The sequence below is a fragment of the Centroberyx affinis genome, unplaced genomic scaffold (assembly GCF_046629955.1).
Source record: "Centroberyx affinis isolate AG114_WGS23_722 - 3 ecotype Tasmania unplaced genomic scaffold, CSIRO-AGI_Caff_v1 ptg004412l_1, whole genome shotgun sequence".
In the NCBI taxonomy this organism is placed as follows: domain Eukaryota; kingdom Metazoa; phylum Chordata; class Actinopteri; order Beryciformes; family Berycidae; genus Centroberyx; species Centroberyx affinis.
Window position 1 is genome coordinate 39,298 of NW_027282091.1, and position 20,084 is coordinate 59,381.

General features: G+C 41.6%; 1 protein-coding gene across 1 annotated transcript; it reads right to left on the reverse strand.

Annotated features, from left to right (window-relative positions):
• Positions 1 to 1,250: 1,250 nt before the first annotated feature.
• LOC139664995 (von Willebrand factor A domain-containing protein 7-like) lies at positions 1,251 to 19,876 on the reverse strand. Its single transcript, XM_071543927.1, has 18 exons — positions 19,725 to 19,876; positions 18,529 to 19,122; positions 13,121 to 13,328; positions 11,372 to 11,457; positions 11,169 to 11,262; positions 10,211 to 10,339; positions 9,850 to 10,036; positions 8,453 to 8,622; positions 8,020 to 8,132; positions 7,350 to 7,466; positions 6,681 to 6,881; positions 6,428 to 6,563; positions 5,676 to 5,828; positions 5,474 to 5,566; positions 5,140 to 5,252; positions 4,174 to 4,341; positions 3,258 to 3,581; positions 1,251 to 2,616 (listed from the first exon to the last, which is right to left on the reverse strand). Exons 2-18 carry the CDS (start codon positions 18,724 to 18,726, stop codon positions 2,179 to 2,181), a joined length of 2,928 nt encoding a protein of 975 aa, XP_071400028.1. The 5' UTR covers positions 18,727 to 19,122; positions 19,725 to 19,876; the 3' UTR covers positions 1,251 to 2,178.
• Positions 19,877 to 20,084: the final 208 nt, after the last annotated feature.

The following is a 20,084-nucleotide window of genomic DNA, read 5'->3' on the forward strand; positions in this document are numbered from 1 at the left end:
TACCAGCTAGTTAATTACATTCACCTGGTGTAATCAGGAGCTTAACGAGCGCTGGGACACCAGGTGAATGTAATTAACTACCAGGTAGCTGATTGCAAACGTAAACATCCTCCAACGAGTTTGATGATCACCAGCTGGAGGTCATTATTTACCCACCTTTTTATTTAGCATTACAACACTGGATGTGATGTACACTAGGCAGTGGGGCTATCAGATCTATTGGACAAACTATGAACTAAACAACCACACAAAGAATGCAATTGGGGTCTAAAAGATATTGAGCATGTATTTGGTATGATACACTGTTATCAGACTTATTAAAATAAGATTGCACAGCATTTTTCATGGGAAATGGTTTCATTATGGAAGGTGTGCTGCTCCGTAAAAATGACAGACTCCACAGAATCAATTAGAAAATCATCCCAAATGCCACTAGATAGCAGCACACCTCCTGTTTCCACTCATAACCTCACTTACAGCTTGACTCCTTCATGCCAGTGCTTTGACTCTGAAACCCACCACACATTTTAATCATTTTTGGAAAACTGCCCTTAAGAAGAATCACCATAATATTCATCATTATATATATTTTTCTGTAATATTCATATAGGTGATTATAGTCTGTCTGTGGTGCTCAACTCCAATGCTTTATGGCAGTGGTTCTCAACGTGGGGTCCTTAAGGGGTTTCAGGGAGTCCCCAGTTAAATTGATGAATGGTTAAACTTCAGCATTATTTAATTTACAAGTAGTTAACACAATTAGAGAATGTAGAAGAATGACTGTTTTGATCATAATTTCATTGTTATCTCTCTATCTACAATACAGATAGTCATGGGATTCTGGACAAAATCATATCTAACATTAAAAATATTCACAGATTTGGGTCCGAGAGACAAAATCTCATCAAATGGGGGTCCATGGCCCCGATGTGGACTAAATTACGAGGTCCTTGATATGAAAAAGGTTGAGAATCACTGCTTTATGGTATCTTTTTCTCCTATGGTATCAGTATAATATTCCTATAGAGACTTTTAATTTTACTGTGGTATTTGTATAGTATAACTCAAATATCTATTGCAGTTTAATTTTTTATAATATTATAATTCTTTTTCGTTAAGGTTGGTAGACTAATTTATAACACCTGCTGTCATTTATTGCCAAACCGAAACACCATAAAAGTAATGGCATGTAGTAAGAGTGTAATAAGAATATATCATCTTGAATACATTTTATTTTACTTCATTTTTTGTGTTTTGTAAACAACACAGAATGTTAATATGCAAAACACAATATCAGACAAATATATATGTATCCAAATGAAATAGAGCAAAAAATATTTTCTGTTGTTGTTCTGTTGGCTAACAGGTTATTATCTACTGATATTGATCTGTTACATGTATAGTAAAGTTAATAAAAAGTACTGTGTAAAGTTTGCTGGTATAGTTACTTAAAACTTGTCAATGTGTGAGAATGAATTTACACCTAAACTCTGTTAAGCCTCTTCCATATTACAAGCTGTAACTGCATGGGCCTGTGTAGCATATAGATAACACATGCTGCTGATTAGATTATGTCCTGCAAGGTTATTTCATCAACATCACAAATGACAAATGATTTTGATTATGTTTTGAACATAAAAAAAAATGAACAAACAACCCACAAATAATCCTGTGAGTTTCTGTAGGAACATTGTACATTGCACATGTATGTAATGTAATTTTGTGTAAAATAATGTAAATTCAATACAGAAACCAGTAGTAGTGCTTATTTTAGTACATTTGTTTTGCAGTTACATTGTGCTGATACAAGGTTATGAATGTCGGTCTTAACAGTTGCAATTTCACAGTGTTTGTAATAACATTTGGAACTAAAATGTCACAGATATGGCTTTTATCATACAACTCTAACAAAAGAGTCATATATTTTCAATTCAATTAGACAATAAATTCTATATTTAAAAGGACAGACTTTGTTCTAAATACATTCTTTGTTAATTCCACAGGGCATGGAGTTTTTTTTTTTTTTTTTTGCATTGTCCTCTTTTCAAACGGAAAGAAAACTCTTACTTTATTCCCTTCAAAACCATTCCACCCGGTGAAAAAAAAAAAAAAAAAAGATCTAAAGACTTTCTGAGAGGGCGCTTGATTCAAGTGCACCCAATAATTCATTTACCCCATTTACTTCCACAGGAGAGCAACGACAACGCTGATCCAGAGACTCTGTGATATGGTCAAAGTGTGTCCTCCAGTGGATGTTGGATTCACGGCAGTTGTGGTCACGGGGGCAGCCGAGGTGGTCGTAGTGGCTTTCACTTGTCCCGCACACGTCCCCACGTTTCCCGCTGCGTCCACGGCGACCAGCTCTACGTTCTGCGAACAGCAGGAGGCGCTGTAGGTGGCGACCGTCACGTTCTCGCCCCCCGCTCCGACCGCCGTGCTGGTGTTGAGGGTGCCGTTCCCCTGGCGGACGGTGAGGCTCTCGATGCCGGTGCCGTTGATGCCGTCGGTGAGGTTGGCGGAGAACTCCCACTGGGAGGAACTGCAGAGCGATGAGGAGGAAGGACAGGTAGCTGATATGCTGACGACCTGGCACACCGGGCTGGTGAAATCTGTCACCTGGAGAAAGAGTGAGAGGGTGAGAGGAGGGGAGGAAAAGAGATGAATCATGGAAATCTTACAGAATGAAAAAGCAAAAAAACGAGAATGAAATCTAGGCACTTGAAATTCATTAAAGGTGCTATGTGGAGCATTTTTACATCAATGAATCATCACAACATTAGTTCTGAGATATTAGTAAAATTACAGCAAACAAAGAAGACCATTGCCATGAAGATTGGAAGCCTCTACCAGCCTCTGCACTACATTTTATATTGTGTGCCACTGGGCTAGATTTTGTGGAAAGTCTGCTGGTTTGCTTTATGGCACAAAGGGAGATTGCTTTACCACATAAAACAGAAAGAGGGTGCTGTTCTTGTGCAAACGGAGCTAAAGCTTTCAGAGTTTCTGCCAAAGACAGATGGTGGAAGGAGCGAAAGGCCTTTGGAAAAAGCAGAAGACCAAAGGAGCAACGTCACCTTTGCAACAGGATCAAACAGGGAAATGTGGTCTTAATTTTGAGAAACACTAACAATACCACTGGCATGAGATAGTGGCTACCAATTGAGTACAACCCTACACATAGCACCTTTAATGTTTACTTTCATCATACCGCCTTCCTATCCCGCCTCGCCTCCATCTCCCATCCATCTGGCTCTTACCTCGGCAACCACAGAGAGCCTGAGGACGGCGTAGTTGATGTCAGTGGCAGCTGCGTTCTCTGCCTCGATAGTCAGGGTCACGTCTGTCCCTGAAGCGGCGCTGGCCGGTACCGTTAACGTCACGGTGCCGTTGGCTTTGCCCCCGCTGCCCGCCGCTATGGAGACGGTGGCGGGTGAACTGGAGGTGTAGCTGCGGTCGTTGTTGGCCCGCACCGTGAACGTCCCACTGGCGGTGTCGTTGACGACCCCGTTGGTGGTCATGGATACGGTGAAAGGGACGGAGATGGTGGAGCCTGGTTCTATGGTGGTGCTGTTGGCTTGGGCCTGGAAAAGAGGAGGAGGGAAGGTAAAAGAGAAAGAGACAATGGTAAGCATTTCTTACGTTTTTGTATATAACCATGATGAGAGAGAGAGAGACCATGATGAGCATTTATGTTTCGTTTATGTTGGGCCTTGGTATGGTGAGGGAACATGGTCCCAGGTGGCAACTTTGGGCCTATGTAAGCTGTTCTGTTGGGCCAACAATGAGTCAAGACTTTAGGCCAATGTAATTTTGTCTGGTGGTGGTTAGAATATGGCCATCTTTACCTACATTAGACCAACGTTGGACCATCATTGGTATGGTTGCTGCAAAACATGTCTAGCCTATGTTTGGTCACTGTTGTCTTCATATTTCCACCAAGCCAAAGTTGGTCCAACAATGCCATGCTGTTAGAAGTGATATTGTTGGTTGAAGCCAAGGCAACTATGGTAGTGTTGGTCTGTTTTCAAGAAGTCATTCTGCCTGTTTGCAATTGTCCCCAACTAGGATTCTAAAAGCCTGGTCATGAGCACCTATCAAGGTCTTTCACATGATGTTCAAGCAAAGTGAAGGGCTGCTTCATTGAGACGGTAAAAGGATGGTGGATGTGCTCACGGTGACAGAGATGCTAGAGGTCTTGATCTGTGTGGAGGCCTGCCTCTGGAAGCTGCTGGATGTGGTTGCTGATCTGGAGGTGGTGCTGTCCTCTCCTTTCAGGCGCACCACAAAGTCACCCGCTGGGACGTCACGGAATGTAACTAGGAAGTTACCGCTTCCCACTGACTGTGGACAGATAGAAAGACTGATTATGCATTTTGTTTTGAGGTCTTGCATCCTTAAGTCTCACAAGGTAGATGAAAACGTGAGTTGATCATAGTATCAAGAGTATAACGATTCATTCTTGATGTTTTACTATTTTCACTACTACTAGCTGAATTCATGTGTGAGCCATTATTTGCATCTAGTCCACTCAGTTGTATGTGTATTGGCAACTCAGCAGCATTTACACTTTGGTATTAATGTGGCCAAATGTGCCTCTCAACACCTGGATATAGTTTGGACGATTGGACCTTCACTGCGTCTTGGGTCCAGTTACAGTACACCTGAGTTTTTACTGGGTTAATGCTAGATGTAAGAGATGTCTTTGCCATCAGAAGACATGATATTTGCATGATTTGTGACTCTTTGTAGGAAAAGAAAACCAAAAGGACAGAAGCTGTGAAACTTAAAGCTGAACTTCAACACCCAGAAATCTGAACAAATATGGCAAATCTACAGCGTCTCAATTAATGGGGATGGGACGGTCTTCTCTGTTGCAGCCCCACCTTGTGATTTAGGCTGTTAAGGGTTATCGCAACTGCGGGGCCAGCCCTATAAACGCGAATGTCTGTCACTGACTGATTGACTGACTGACTGACTGACTGAGTGATGAAGTTACACCATTGGTCGGCCGTGGCACCTGGCACACCCATACACGGTCCAGCCATATACTAGGTTTTGACCTAGTCTTGTTACATTCAAATCTAGCAGCCTCAAATGGCAAAATGTATTCTAGTTCATCAAGTGTAACATATGATATACCTGCAATGATCCATTGACCTCCCGTGACCCACCCGAGCCTTCCACCAGAGTGACCTCTGACACCTTTACTGTGTCACTTCCTGTCACAGAGACCAACAGGCTGGTATTACCACCTGAAGGAGGGGGGCCAGAGAGAAAAAGAAAATAGGTAAGTATCGATGTAATAGGTCAACAGAGATCAACATAGAGGAGGAGGTTCACAGGAGTGTATAAGATGGGTTCAAGAAGACTTTATTTCACAGGGCAGGATTGAGAGGACACCAAGAACTTTTTGGGGGACTTTGGCTACAGATTATGATGATGAAGATGACAGTGATGATGAAAATGGTCTGACCCGTGAGAGGACGCCCCTCTTTCAGACTGTAGTCCCCGTGGGCTCCCTCATATGCCTCCACAAGGTTATAGATGAAGTTCACTGAACTTTGACCTGGGGAACACAACAAAGCAGATCAGTGGGACTACTGTTGATAATAGCAACAGTCTCAATTTTAGCCGAGCTGTTGATTTAACACCTCTAACTCCACCATCCTACTGACCTGTGACCTTGAGAGTGTAGGGGTCATTAGAGTTCACGCTGATTTCCCATGATCCCGTTTGGTTGTCAGTGTTGAGGCTGAACCGACGGAGGTTTCCCACCGTGGTGAAGGATCCCAGAGGACCGCTGGACTGACTGGAACTCTGGGACGCACCTGGAGGAGAGAGAAACACATGTAAAGCTGCTAGGTGGAGCATTTTAATATCAATAAATCATTACCACATTATTGTTGAGGCATTAGTATGATTACTGTAAACAAATGAGACCATGGCTGAGAGGTTTCTCAGCCTCTACACTGCATTTTACATTGTGTGCCACTGGATCAGATTTCTTTGGGAAATCTGCTGGATTGCTTTACAGATTGCTTTATGGCACAAAACAGCAAGAGGGCGCTGTTCTTCCACTGCAAACCGAGCTAAAGCTTTCAGAGTTTCTCAAAATGGTAGAGGGTGGAAGGAGTGAAAGGCTGATGGAGAAATCACTTCCAACATGTATAACCTGTTCAGTAAAGACAAAGAGAAAACAAACACGGAGCAATGCCAGGGAAGGAGAGGGGGGGCAAGTAGCAACAGGTTTATGGGAAATGTGGTCTTAATTTTGAGAAACAGCAGCACGAACAATACCTCTAGCGTGTGATAGAGGCTACCAATCTTCTTGACCATGATCTCATATGTTTATGGTAATTATACCAATATTGATGTTTAAAAATGCTACACATAGCACCTTTAAAATATCACACACACACGGCTGTACCTGTGGAGCTGGTGAGATTAAAGGTGAGTGACGAGGCTCCTGTAATGTAGGCAGTCAGGTTCCTCAGTGATCCGTCAACAGTAAAGGTAAAGTTATCAGGCGTCCCTGGATTCCTTACTGCCTGAAAAACTGTCACCTGAAAGAGGGAGGGAAAGGGACTGCTGTGAAAGAGGGAGGGATGAAAGATAAGGGTAAAAGTAATGTGTTTTCCCAGCTTCAGTCAGATACTTAGTTGGTTATCGATTTGTCTTACCACAGCGCCGGCAGAGGAGTCCTCTATGACACTAGTGGCCAGTGAGAGGTCCGTCTTGGAGACCTCAATGGCCTGACCTCCGGAAGCCTGGGCGAGGTCACGGTACAGCTGGGCATCTGATTGGCTCAGGCTGCGTGGCGTCGCGCTCTGAAGCCCTCGGCGACGCCGGCTGGACAGGGTGTCTGTCAACATGAAGGTTACCTGAAAGTGTTAGGAGAGAGAAGGAGAGAAGGAGAGATGTAGTGGTGTGGCAAAAGGTGGGTTCAAGATTGGGATAAATAGATAATTTTCTGTATGTAATGAATACGCAAGACTTTCTTTTCTTTCTATGGAATGAATTGGTTTGTGGATTTTGTTGCTTAGATTTGAGTTTATAAATACAGCTGATATTGTAATGCATTATGATTATATCTTAATCCATACATGTTAGCAATTCATAGTCCTTCCCCATATTTCTAACCAATAGTCTACAGTGTGCTTAAACTGTCACCAGCATATGTTTAAGCTCACAACTGTTAGCATTCTATTTTATTGCTTTATAGTGTTTTTTTTTATTATTATTATTATTATTTCTACTGTTTTTATTTTTAGACTCTATTTGTCATCCAAGCCAAAGGGCTGCCTTGAAATGTGAAAAGAGAGAACGGTAAAAAGTCGACCCATACTCACCACAGACTTGGTGCTCTCTATGAGGGCGGTGATGGTGCTTTTCAGATGGGCATCTTTGGCTGCAGCGTCAGTGAAGACAAAGATCTCAGAGGAGGGTGGAGCCGCCGTCAGGGCAAGCTGTGGAAAAACCCCCCCAAGGAAATCAAATCATTGTTTTACCTCGAGAAGTGAATGGGTCAAATCATCTATTATACATTATAATTAGAAATTATACTTGGTTAATTTCCTGTGAGTATAAACAACAACTACAAACTTACATACAGGCGTTACCTTCACTAGAACTAAATAAAAGCTGATCTAAAATTAAAATTAATAAAAATAAAACAAATAAATAACTAAATCAAATATCATTTGAAAAACAAAAAATGAAACAACAACAACAATTCTGTTCCAGGATCCTCCTTTCCAAGATATAAGCTACCAATTCAGCAATTTAATAAATTTGTAATTTGGCAATTACTGATACTGAAAGCAAAAGAAAAAGCCTGAATGTGAGTGGTAAAAGTTAATGTAGAAGGATGACTGCCTCTGAACTCTAATGAGGGTGGACATGCTAAAAAGTGAAATGTTATATAAAAAAAAAAAATAGAAAAAAAGAAAGAAAAAAATACACTTTTTTTTAAGTTTTAAAGTCTCTCTCTCTCTCTCTCACACACACACACATACACACCTGCAGTCCAGACAAGCACAACTCTGGGAGGTCCCCTCCTCCACTTGCTGAAAGCTTATTGATGCTGTCTTTGAAGACGTCTGCATTGGTTGTCATTATCAGAGGTCCAAAACCTGAATACACAACAAAAATAGACACCGAGTGTGCAAAATATTGGCATCTTCCTCATATTAAATTGTACTCCCTTTTGCACAATCCAAGTCTCAACAATTGAATGATTGTCTCAAAGCTTGCAAACCCAACTTAACGTGTCTCCTTGATGACTCAACATGAACATCAAAAAATATATTCCAAGAAAAAATACATGAACAAATAAAGTCCTGTGTTTTGCTACAATAATACCTTCATAGATTTCCTTTAACTTGGATGAATTCTAGTCATATATTAACAGTCACTCCTGTATAATGGACTACAGATACTATGAATGACCTACCTGGGTCATTGAAAGGGACCAATATGTAGGCAGAGGGTTCCTGCTGGGTTCCCCTCTTACTGTCAATGATGGAGAATGAGACCCTCTTAGCCTCGGCTATGTCGTCGCTCATACTGCCTGTAGTGTCAATAACAAAGCACAGCACAGAGGACTGGGACAGGCCCATCAAGCTGAGGGAACGAGAGAGAGAGAGACAACACATAATTACAGTGTCTTCATGCCATTTGTGGGTGTCTCTTAAGCCTGTCCAGTCTATCCTGCTCGGGGCCAGTGATCACTTATTTGACCCTGTACATTGGCATTGACAAATTATACTGAAAATTGCTGAATCATCACAAAATGATTTAGCAGAAGCAAGCGTGTGATGGTGCATAACTAACAGCATCATGAATACATTGCCCAACCATTTGCCTGCTGACAAAGTTACATGATAAATTCCATTAGGAAATGTTTACATTATCATTTCAGCTCAGTAGCATGGCAGGCATCTAATAGTGCTCAATGTACAACTTAGAAATGGTCACACAGCGGCATAACTACATGAATTTGCATGGGACAGTGACAACAAAGCACAAATAACACCACAATTTGAATTACAAAATGTTATGGAGACCAGAAGAACGTGTCACTTGCAAATTTTAGGGGCCATTATCAGAACAGTTGGCATCAGTATAGGTTTGCAAGGGACTGCTATTCACTGCAATCACATAATGCTGCCTGGATGGACACAGGTTCCAACTGAAATTAGTGAGATATTACAAATTTGTCAAAATACAAATCCGGGGCTTTCAGAGTCCGGGGTGGTCCGACGCCCCAGCATGTGCCTTGTGTGATCAAGTTGGTAAACCAGGCATGTTCTTAATCTTTGGCTTCATTTGATGTTACAGCTCCCCTCTGTGGCCATTTTAAAGTGGCTATTTTTGCATCCCTCAAATTGAGGCACAAAATTCACCAAATTGGGGACACAAAATGGCTCAAGTGAGAGTGACCCATACCGCAGGAAGTTTACTCGGCTTAATTCGAATGGGGACACAAAATGGCTCAAGTGAAAGTGACCAATACCGCAGGAAGTTCACTCTGCCTAATTCAAATGGGGATACAAAATGGCTCAAGTGAGACTGAGCAATACCGCAAGAATTTCACTCTGCTTTATTTGAACGGGGACACAAAATGGCTCAAGTGAAAGTGACCAATACTGCATGAAGGTCACTCGGCTTACTTCAAATAGGGATATAAAATGGCTCAAGTGAGAGTGACCAATACCGCAAGAATTTCACTCTGCTTAATTTGAACGGGGACACAAAATGACTCAAGTGAAAGTGACCAATACCGCAGGAAGGTCACTCGGCTTACTTCAAATAGGGATACAAAATGGCTCAAGTGGGAGTGACCCATACCGTAGGAAGTTCTTGTCTCCAACCGCTAATCTGATGTCCTCCAGCAGCTCCACAGTAGCATTAATAGCGAGGTCGGCTGCTGTGTGGTGCAGCGAGCCGTGGCTGGCCGCAGTGTCATCCTTATTGATGCCTCCCACTGGGTCCTGCCGGCTGGTCCGGTCAAATGTGCCACCATGACTGCATTTACCTTGGGGTAGAGAGAAAAAGCAAGTACACATTCTCATTCATCATTCATGACGATGACATATAGACCTCATTAATGATCAGTTTATTTGGATGTGATCTCAGCTCTCTGGCTTCCAGTTGATCAGCTGTCTCCGTCTCTTGTATGGAGAACCCAGTAATGATCCCTCCAGGTTACCTGCAGGTTTGGCTGAGGAGAGGACGTCGAAGTACCCCGAGGTGAGAAGCCCCTGCTGCAGCACCTCAGGCAGAAGGTTGTTGGTGCAATTCCCTCTTGTACAGTTCCTACAGGTTGGAGTACTTGGGCCTGGAGCAAGTTTAGAGCATAAGAGATTAAATGTACAGGGATTAAAGTAAAGATTACCAAAACTTGGAATGGGTAATTCACTAAAGTAAACTGATGATAGACGCTTAAGGTAGTTACTTGCTGGATTACACAACAACATATTTGAAAGGGGGAAAACATTTTAATATTGTGATATTACAAATACATTACTTCAAATCAGAGAAATATATGTAGATGACGATAATGGTATTCAAACTGGAGTCTACAATAAATAAGTAATTTAAAAGTAGCAAGTAACATAATCAGACCAAATGGCAATCTGTGATAGATTCAATTTAGAATTTAGCGTTTCTCTGGGACAGGCAGAACAATGATGAACATTTGTTTGTGAATGTGCATATGGGTGTTGTTTTATGGTGTGATCAGGTTACGCTGTAGAATGAAACAAAACAAACAAGATCAAGAAATTGTATGAGGGAATTATTGTGCCAGTGTGTGTTTGCACAAAATGCATGAATGAACGAGTATGTGGATTACTCATATGTGTGTGTGTGTGAGCATGTGCATGTGTAGTGAATGGAAGATACAGAAAACAGTGAATAACAATGTGTCCATGCCTCTGTGTGTGTGTGTGTGTGTGTGTGTGTGTGTGTGTGTGTGTGTGTGTGTGTGTGTGTGTGTGTGCGTGAGTATGTATTTCTTGAGTAACAGGTGACAGATGTGTTATGGTAACAATGCGCCTTGTGTGATTTCTCACTCTAGCGTACAGCCATGCTAACCAAGCAATCGTTTTATTGCAGCTTTGACACATACACACTCACACACACACACACACACAGCAGTGTCCTACCTGCCAGGTTCTCCAGAGGTTGGTCAGGTCTGATCAGGGCGCTATAGGGAGTCCTGCTGCCCAGCTCCACCCAGTTACTGTGACTGTAGAAGTCCTAAATATGTAGGGAAACATCGTAATGAATATCTTGATCCCCCCCCCCCCCCAATAATGATAATAATAATGACAATACCAACATCAGTCTGTCTGTCCATCCATCTCACCTGCAGGGTGTGACAGACTCGTCCCAGGCTCCACCTCCCTGAGACAAAGCTCTCCAGCTTCACACTGGCCTTCACAGCAGACACTCCTAAACAGTAGAATAGAAGAGTGACCGTGAGCTGACAGTGGATGTATCACGATCAACTACCATCCCCAGCTGACGCTGGCTTCACCCTGCTCTCTGGCTCCCTCTGCTGTCGGTTAGTGGCAGTAGCACAGGGAGACGCCACAGTGTGTGTGTGTGTTGTACCTCGTGCCGTAAATTGCATTGCATTTCGTTACATGGTGCTTTTCTTGTCTGAAAGAAACCATTTTTTGTACAAATTGTTACAATTAATTTTAGGTTTGTTTTTGTTTTGTTTTTTGCACAAGAGATATAATAAAGAGATCACCAATGATAGAATTTTATCCATTTGTTTGAAGTATACCGAACAAAAATATAAACGCAACACTTTTGTTTTTGCTCCCATTTTTCATGAGTTGAAATAAAAGATCTAAGACTCTTTCTATGCACACAAAAGGCTTATTTCTCTCAAATTTTGTTCACAAATTTGTTTAAATCCGTGTTAGTGAGCACTTCTTCTTTGCCAAGATAATCCATCCACCTGACATGTGTGGCATATCAAGATGCTGATTGGTGCAATTCCCTCTTGTACAGTTCCTACAGGTTGGAGTACTTGGGCCTGGAGCAAGTTTAGAGCATAAATGTACAGGGATTAAAGTAAAGATTACCAAAACTTGGAATGGGTAATTCACTAAAGTAAACTGATGATAGACGCTTAAGGTAGTTACTTGCTGGATTACACAATAACATATTTGAAAGGGGGAAAACATTTTAATATTGTGATATTACAAATACATTACTTCAAATCAGAGAAATATATGTAGATGACGATAATGGTATTCAAACTGGAGTCTAAAATAAATAAGTAATTTAAAAGTAGCAAGTAACATAATCAGACCAAATGGCAATCTGTGATAGATTCAATTTAGAATTTAGCGTTTCTCTGGGACAGGCAGAACAATGATGAACATTTGTTTGTGAATGTGCATATGGGTGTTGTTTTATGGTGTGATCAGGTTACGCTGTAGAATGAAACAAAACAAACAAGTTCGAGAAATTGTTTAAATCCGTGTTAGTGAGCACTTCTTCTTTGCCAAGATAATCCATCCACCTGACAGGTGTGGCATATCAAGATGCTGATTAAACAGCCAGATTATTGCACAGGTGTGCCTTGGGCTGGTCCCAATAAAAGGCCACTCACCCAACAAATCAGATACTATAGGCTTAATATTGTTTCCAATTGTGGGTTCTGTGAGAAGTACAAGTGACAGCAATGGGGTGTGAAAGATTGAATCAAATGTCATTTTCAATTTTTCACATTATCTACTCAAACAGTATCAACACAGAATTCTATACAGCATTTTAATGACTTGTAAGTGGAAAATGTCTACAATGGTTAAGATAAATGGACCTTATGGAAAGGGAGAGGAATTGAAATGGGTGGGTGAGGTGCAATAAGGATATACAGTTATTGACAGAAGAAATATTTTCTCACTGCTCCAAACTCGCCTGTGTTAGTAACGGGATTTGTAAACCGTAACTTGATAACTCGTCTTCTACTGCCCTACAAACTTCCACGGTGTTATGTTAACGTTATTACCTTTTGACTGTATTATGCAAAGTTCAGTTTTGAGGATCTGCTGACATTTGTAGTTTTCAAATTTGGAGCAAAACGCTTCATCTGTACCTGCTATGATGACATCCCGTCCCCCCTGGAAGGTCTCGTCGTCAAAGTGGCGCTCCTGACTCAGTGCGAACACCACATCCACCATCGCGTTGCTGAAGTACATATTGGCGATGGAAGTGTGGAACATGACAGTGGAGAGGACCGAGTCGGAGGTGCCGGTAGAGGAACAAGCGCTTACCACCTGGCCGACCGACAGGCTATTATTAATCTAGAGACAGAGAAATTAAAAAAAAAAAGAAAATTATTTATTATATAATGAGCAATGCAAGTTCAGTGAGGAAACTAGCTGGCTTCAGCTGATTGGACTAAGGGCTGATTTATGGTTCTGTGTCAAAGTGTTGCCGTAGCAACGCCGTAGGTGTTGGCAGTGCAAGCATTTATAGTTCTGCGTTGGTGATTCTGCGCATAGACCACCGAAACACTAGATGGCAGTGTCGTGCTTTGTTAGCACAGAAGTAATAACAGAAGAAGTAGTAGTGTTTACAGTCTCTAAAATCCATGTTCTGGGATATGTGTCACCACGAATTCAGAAATCTGCTAATCTTTATAATTTGGGGATGAGGTATTGTACAAATTAACATATTTGCAAATCTCCTCAGCTAGTCACTCTTCGATCTGCTCCATGTTGCTTTCCCTGTCGACCCAAATCAACATTTTTGGGGAGCTGTAGTTAATCTACAGCAACAGCCTCTGCGGGCTACGGCAGTGGTCTACAGTGCTGTCCTCTTGTACACTACTGTTCCTTGTGCAATAAAACATTTCTCCACTAGGTGGTGTATTGACTTCACAACTGAATCTGTGCCTTTCTTTCACTTTCCTGAAGCAAAGTTGGGTCTGTTAATACTCAGTACTTGGGCATCCTGGTGAGTAAAGCGGTCTATGTAACTGCAACTTTGTGGGTTAGAATCCGGCCTGGGACTGTTGACGCATGTCTTCTCCCCTCTCTCTCTTCTCTGTCTCTCTCCACTAAAACCTACTTATGTGTAACACAAGATATGCTATTGATATGCACACAGGCTAAGCTTGCTTCCTTCTTGTTTTCCTACTTTTGTCCAGTTTGTCCATCTCCCGTGGAGTGAGGTATGTTTTGGTCAGAGTTTATTAACAGAGCTGAAAACCTATTTTCCCTTTTTATATGGAGGTGAATCATTATTTTTTTCTACTGTAAAATAAATGACAAATAATGTCATAATGTTTTGTTTTTTTACCTAATTACACTAGGATACACTGACTTCAAAATTTACAGATCACAGTTTTAGATATATTGTGCCTTGCCTTTCACAGAATTATTATAAGCTTCAGCTGACAAGCAAAGCAAATGTATTACTCGTTGACATACAATCACCTCTTTACTGCATATCTGTGTTCCCAATTATCTGAAATCAATGGATTAATATCAAAGTAATTGATTTCAATCGATTGAAATCCTTATATGAACTAACTCCGAAAATATTTGAAATTGTTGTATGTTGCGTTTAGACTTCTGTTCAGTGTAAAAATACAGTCGATTTAAAGCACGTTTGCTCGTTGCATTTTCTCTTCTTACCCCTTTCACACATGCAATACATTAAGGAGCCATGCTTATCATGATCATTGGAAATGGTTGGCATCTGTGATCAACGAAGCCACTAATTTCCCTAGCCTAGGCATGACTGACATTTATGCACTGGATAGGGGTAAGTAGTAGCTGTACATTTCTGAATGTGCATGGATCTCCAGCCACATTGCTTCTTATATCTACACCACCTTGCTCGAAATCTCTACTTCTCAGTACTTGTATCAGTGAGGGAAATAATTTCCAAATCAGCACACATGGTGAAAATTAGTTTGGAGGGTATGTATAACGGGACACTGTTGGACACAATGCTGTTGGTGTAGAAGGAATGATACTGAACAGTGAAGATGGATGCAAACAAATATAAAACAATCTTTGGAAAAGATACCCTATGTCTAACCAAAGACCAAAAACACATTATTCAGACCGAGGTAAGACTAATATTAAGGCCCGGATCTACTGAAGGTTTGTGGCAGTGCAAAATGCATTGCGGGTGTTAAAACCTTGTTTTCTGATCTACTAAGCCAGCGCACAGGGCATTTGTGCCTGAAACCGTGGGTTGATCTGGGTATGCCGTTTTTTGCGCTTTGGTATAATTGCATATGCATTTGTGGGTGTTCCATGGCTGAGGCGCAAAATAAAGGGAGGGATTTATCAACAGGCGGTGGCTGTTATCATCTGTTGATTGCGCATGGAATTTAAGACCTACAAAAACCATATCTTATCATTTTGCGCACAGGATGGCTCCACCGAGACTCCGGAATCAGCTCCAAGATCAAAGTGACAGTCATCTACACAGTAGGCCTATAACATGTGCTCATTAGATCGCATCCACATTATAATTCCAATTAGTTTTAAACGAGTATGCTAACTTAAAAATGCACTCTGCTACTTGGCAGAGTAGCAGAGTGCGCACTCAATTAGGCTACCTAAATATACAGAGAGGAAAAGTCGCAGGCTCTTTTCTGGATTTGCTGACACTTATGAGCCAATGTCTCTGCGACACTGCCATGATGAAAACAATCCAGCTAAAACATGCAATGGCGATTTTAGGGGGTGGAATCTCATTGGCCACCCCAGTGGCCACCCCAGATCTGATAGGTTGTTGGTCAAGTTCATCAACTCAATAAGGTGGGACAAACGCTGGTCAATTAATGATGACAGCTGATATAGGGCCAGTTTGCCATTTCCAACTACTACAGTATAGTGATGCCAGCACTGGGGCCGTGAGAGCTGATCCCTAGTCAGCGTACTTTTGACCATGAGCAAGAAAAAAGCAAGTCTCGAAAACGGAAGTACTGGAACCTGACTGGGACACGCAAGTTGTGGCTGTATGCACATGCTGACCGTCAGGAGTCAGGACTCTGATGACGATGAATCATGGCCAAAAGCTGACATTAATCGATTGGAGGCAAAAGCAGAATAAGAGGTATGTTATTTTATGTTTAGTTTTTTATGTTGACTTTCTGTCTGAATGTGTGAAAACTTTATCTAGAACTTAGCAGCCAGCTAAATGCAGGCGAACTACACAGTAGTACGAGCTTGCTAGCCTGACTGCAAACCAACCAGCAATTTGCATTTTGTTTGCTACCGTTATCTGGACACTGCCATGAAATATGAAACGTTGTGTTTTCTTAAAGTCTAAAAGCTTTTTGCAGATGTGTGTGTTCAGTGGAGCTATCCTATACAGTTAGCTATTCTAACCCATTATGACTAGGATTAGGCATAGCAGTAGTGATGAAGAGCAATCAGCTCCTCCTGCATAGCATGGTAGGTCAAGTTCTGGCAGTTCCAGAAGTGTCCTCCATGAACTAACTTGAATTTGCCATGTACTCTCACATTTAATGTTAATAAGCAGGGATAGATCACCAACCTGTTTTCACCTACTCAAAACAGCACAACAAAGCATAGCATAACACCAAGCAAAATATTTCAGTCTAGCCTACTGATGTCTCAGTAACAGATTTTATCTGTGTCTTCAGATACTTCACCCAGGGCTGACCAGCCACACCCAGAAGTGGAAGTTAGTGGTGAGAAACGTGATCCAGCAGTGTCTGCAGCTCCACCTGCACATCACGGTATGTCAAGTTCTGCTACTTCCAGATGTGTCCTCCATGAACATTTACCTTGTCCCTTCCGCCATAGCTATACTAAACAAACTGCCTCGTTGACCTTGTACAGAGCCAGACTTACCTGTGAATGTGATACACGTATATGTGCTGGGATACAGACGGGGGATGAATGGTATGTGTTTATGTACCTGTATGTATATCTGTATGGTGTGGTTTCTGTTTCTGTGCATGTACTGGCTATGAAAACAAATTTCCTGTGGGACAATAAAGACTATATCTATCTGAACTTGCCATGTACTCTCACATATGATTTAATTTAAAAAAAGATGGTCCACTTTTGCTCATAAAGATTTAAAGATGCAGTCATTAATCCTAGTGTAAGATGAAAGCAAGAGCTCGCAGGCACCATCGCCATATACAGTTACCTCTATTGTACTTCATTTTCCAGCATCTCTCTGAGCCTTGCCAAGAACAGGTTGTTTCTGTCACTTTAAGGCTCATTAATATTAACGACCCTTCTGTTCTGATTAGCTAACGGTTTCAAGAGTGAAACCGCTCAACCACTTTGAAAAAAACACTTTGTTAGTCTATTATTTCTTACAGAAATGATAATGAGCGAACCTTTGTGACGCCACAAAGTTACGGAAGTCCAAGCGGCTCGTTTAGAGGCTCGCTTTTCTAATATGGATTGTGTGGATTTAGTTGGCGACCGTGCGTTTTGATACTTTCACCATGTTTAGATAGACCATCCAACTCCTTTATAATCACAGAGGCAAGGGGAATCCTGTTTTCCACGAAAGGGACCTTTAAACTTTCATTTCTGTCTTATATTTCCTGACACTGACAACGACTCTTAATTCTTGTAAAAAGGGCTTGACAACATTAGGGCAGGAGAAAGTGTCATGGTCTTGTGCAGCCATATAGGGTCTTATCTCTATACCTTTGACCTGGAATGGCTGGCACCAAACAGAGTGAGGTAGGATATTGTTTGATTTTTGTACTACATTCAATAGCTTTATGACTAGAGGCAAACATGATAAGTATGAATTCAGATTTGTCATTTTTAATGCATGATGCACATTACTTGGAAAGCCATTACATAAGGTGTAGTCTCCTTGCTGACTCAATGGGATCCAGGTTGAAATTTCAGCAGGATCACACTTCCACATTATTTTGTGGCTTGCGCTTTGGTGGCGTCTGGGTCTGCTGGTTTGGGGGGGTTTGTGTGTGAGTCACACAAAACCATTGGTTTGATTTGCACCCAGCTGAATTTTTACCATGCTGCTTGGATTACAGTGAGCACCCTACACAGTGGAGCCTGTGCTGCCAAATACAACTGTATAACCATTTGTACAATAAAGATTTTTAACTTCATGACGAGTGTTCCTGACTGAAATGAAGCATTGCCCAAAAGTTGGACGAGTGTCTGAATTTGTTGTTGCTGACATTATAGATATTTATATCTATTAAAAGAGGAAAAGCACAAGTGGTTGCTGGGTCTCTCGGTTAGCTTTGACTGCATGCAGCGGCCCAGTCTCTCATAGACAGATAAGCCACAAAAAAGCAGATCTAGTCTTCTAAATGTATTAATATCAATACATGGTACATGTCCTGGCTGAAAAAAAATCAAGCCTATTTAAAAAACAATATCTGCTTCAGTTTGTGTATAATTTTGGATGTGGGTGTTCCGATGAGTTCCAACGTGAACCCTTCCAAGTTATAGCAACGAGATGTCACCCTGTTCTTCCAATATGACACGAGCGCCGGATAAGCCCACTCACCTTCAGGGTGAAGTCCCGGCCCTCGGCTGCAGCGATGGCTTTGCAGGCCTCGGCCGTCTCTCTGAGGACCGCCCTCTGTGTGATGTCACGGTGAGTGCTGGAATTCCCTTTGAACGAGAAGAGGGGCTGGAAGCTGTCGGCGGAGCCCGGCAGAGAGAGGACCAGTGCCACCAGGACGACCGTCCGCGTGGGAGCCATGATGGAGGAAGAGGGGGACGACGAGAAAGATGGGAGTTGGGAGGAATCTGTCTCTTAAAGTGAAGGGACGGCTATTCTCTCCAAACCCTCCTCTACTGTCCTAACTCTCTCTTTTCGTTTCTGTTTTTCAACCCTTTCCTTCACCGGTTCTAACTTTATGTTCTCCCTCTAGCTTTCCCACACCACAAATCAACTGACTAGGAAGTTCCCACTTAGGGGAACTACTTTGTGCTACTCTCTTTCGTAATCTTACTGTCTCTCTCTCCCACTTTGTGTAATCTTGACTTCCACAATGGTGTGCTGGCTGGAGCAAACAGAAAACACTGTAGCCAAGCACAGAGAGGTTACTGACGGCAAACCAGGTGTAACAAGGCAACAAGAGGCTAATGGCAACACCTGAGGGAGGGAGAGAGAGAGAGAGAGGGAGAGGGAGAGAGCGCATTAGAAAGAGGGAAACAAAATTGGGTGTGCGAAGTGTAACATTTCACTGATATTGTCACATAAAACACATTGCTTCTGTTAGTGCCACAACATTTCATGAGGTAAAAGTACAAGGTAAAAGTGAGCAAAAGTAATGTTTCAAATATTTGAAATGAATGGCCTTTGGAGGCTAATTAAATGGCTGTTCACTTCTTTGGAAAGCTGTGTGTAATACACACTGTGGGGAAAACAGATCTGTCAAATATGAGAATCTGTCCTCCCACACTTTCAATATGAACCCCAAATAAATTAAAACAGCGTGTCATGTGGTTCAGATATTCAAAAACATTTTTCAAATCCATGTTTGACCTAGTCTGAAATAGATATTTGAGAAAAAAAAATGCAATAATGCTAATATTAACACTGATGATAATACTAATAACACCATAAATCAACTAATAAATTTAAAGCACTTTTCAAAGCAAAGTTATAAAGTGGTACAATATCTGTAAGATTGCTGTTATTATAAATAGGAATATACAAAAGATGCAAATTCATTTTACTAACAACACTCTTACCTTTGAGTAGTCTTCTAGCAAGTAGTTTTCTAGAAAATCCAAGCTATTTTTTTTTATATCTAAATATGTGTATTATATTGTAGATTATACTATGTATGCGTTTTCTGTGTTATCTGAAATCTTTCTGAGTAGGTGTGAGAATGTGTGTGTGTGTGTGTGTGTTTGAGAGAGAATGAGTGTGTGCCCTCATTCCTTTCTCTTATACCTGGTTACAACTTGCTTGGGTGTCACACTTCATTTCATTGGCCTGATGAAGAGATATTCTGCAGAAGTACACTCATACACTGTATGTGTGTGTGCATTTGAGTGAGAACGTGGGTGTGAATGTGCCTTACACGGTATACGTAATATATACACATG

Bases quoted from the DNA above. Each gene is read 5' to 3' on its own strand.
- LOC139664995 (XM_071543927.1), bottom strand. From the start codon at position 18,726: ATGGCTCCCACGCGGACGGTCGTCCTGGTGGCACTGGTCCTCTCTCTG. The intron at 13,329-18,528 runs GTGAGTGGGCTT...CTCTGTCTCTAG, and splicing joins GCCGGGACTTCACCCTGAAG to ATTAATAATAGCCTGTCGGT. The intron at 5,829-6,427 runs GTACAGCCGTGT...TCTCTCCTCCAG, and splicing joins TAATCTCACCAGCTCCACAG to GTGCGTCCCAGAGTTCCAGT.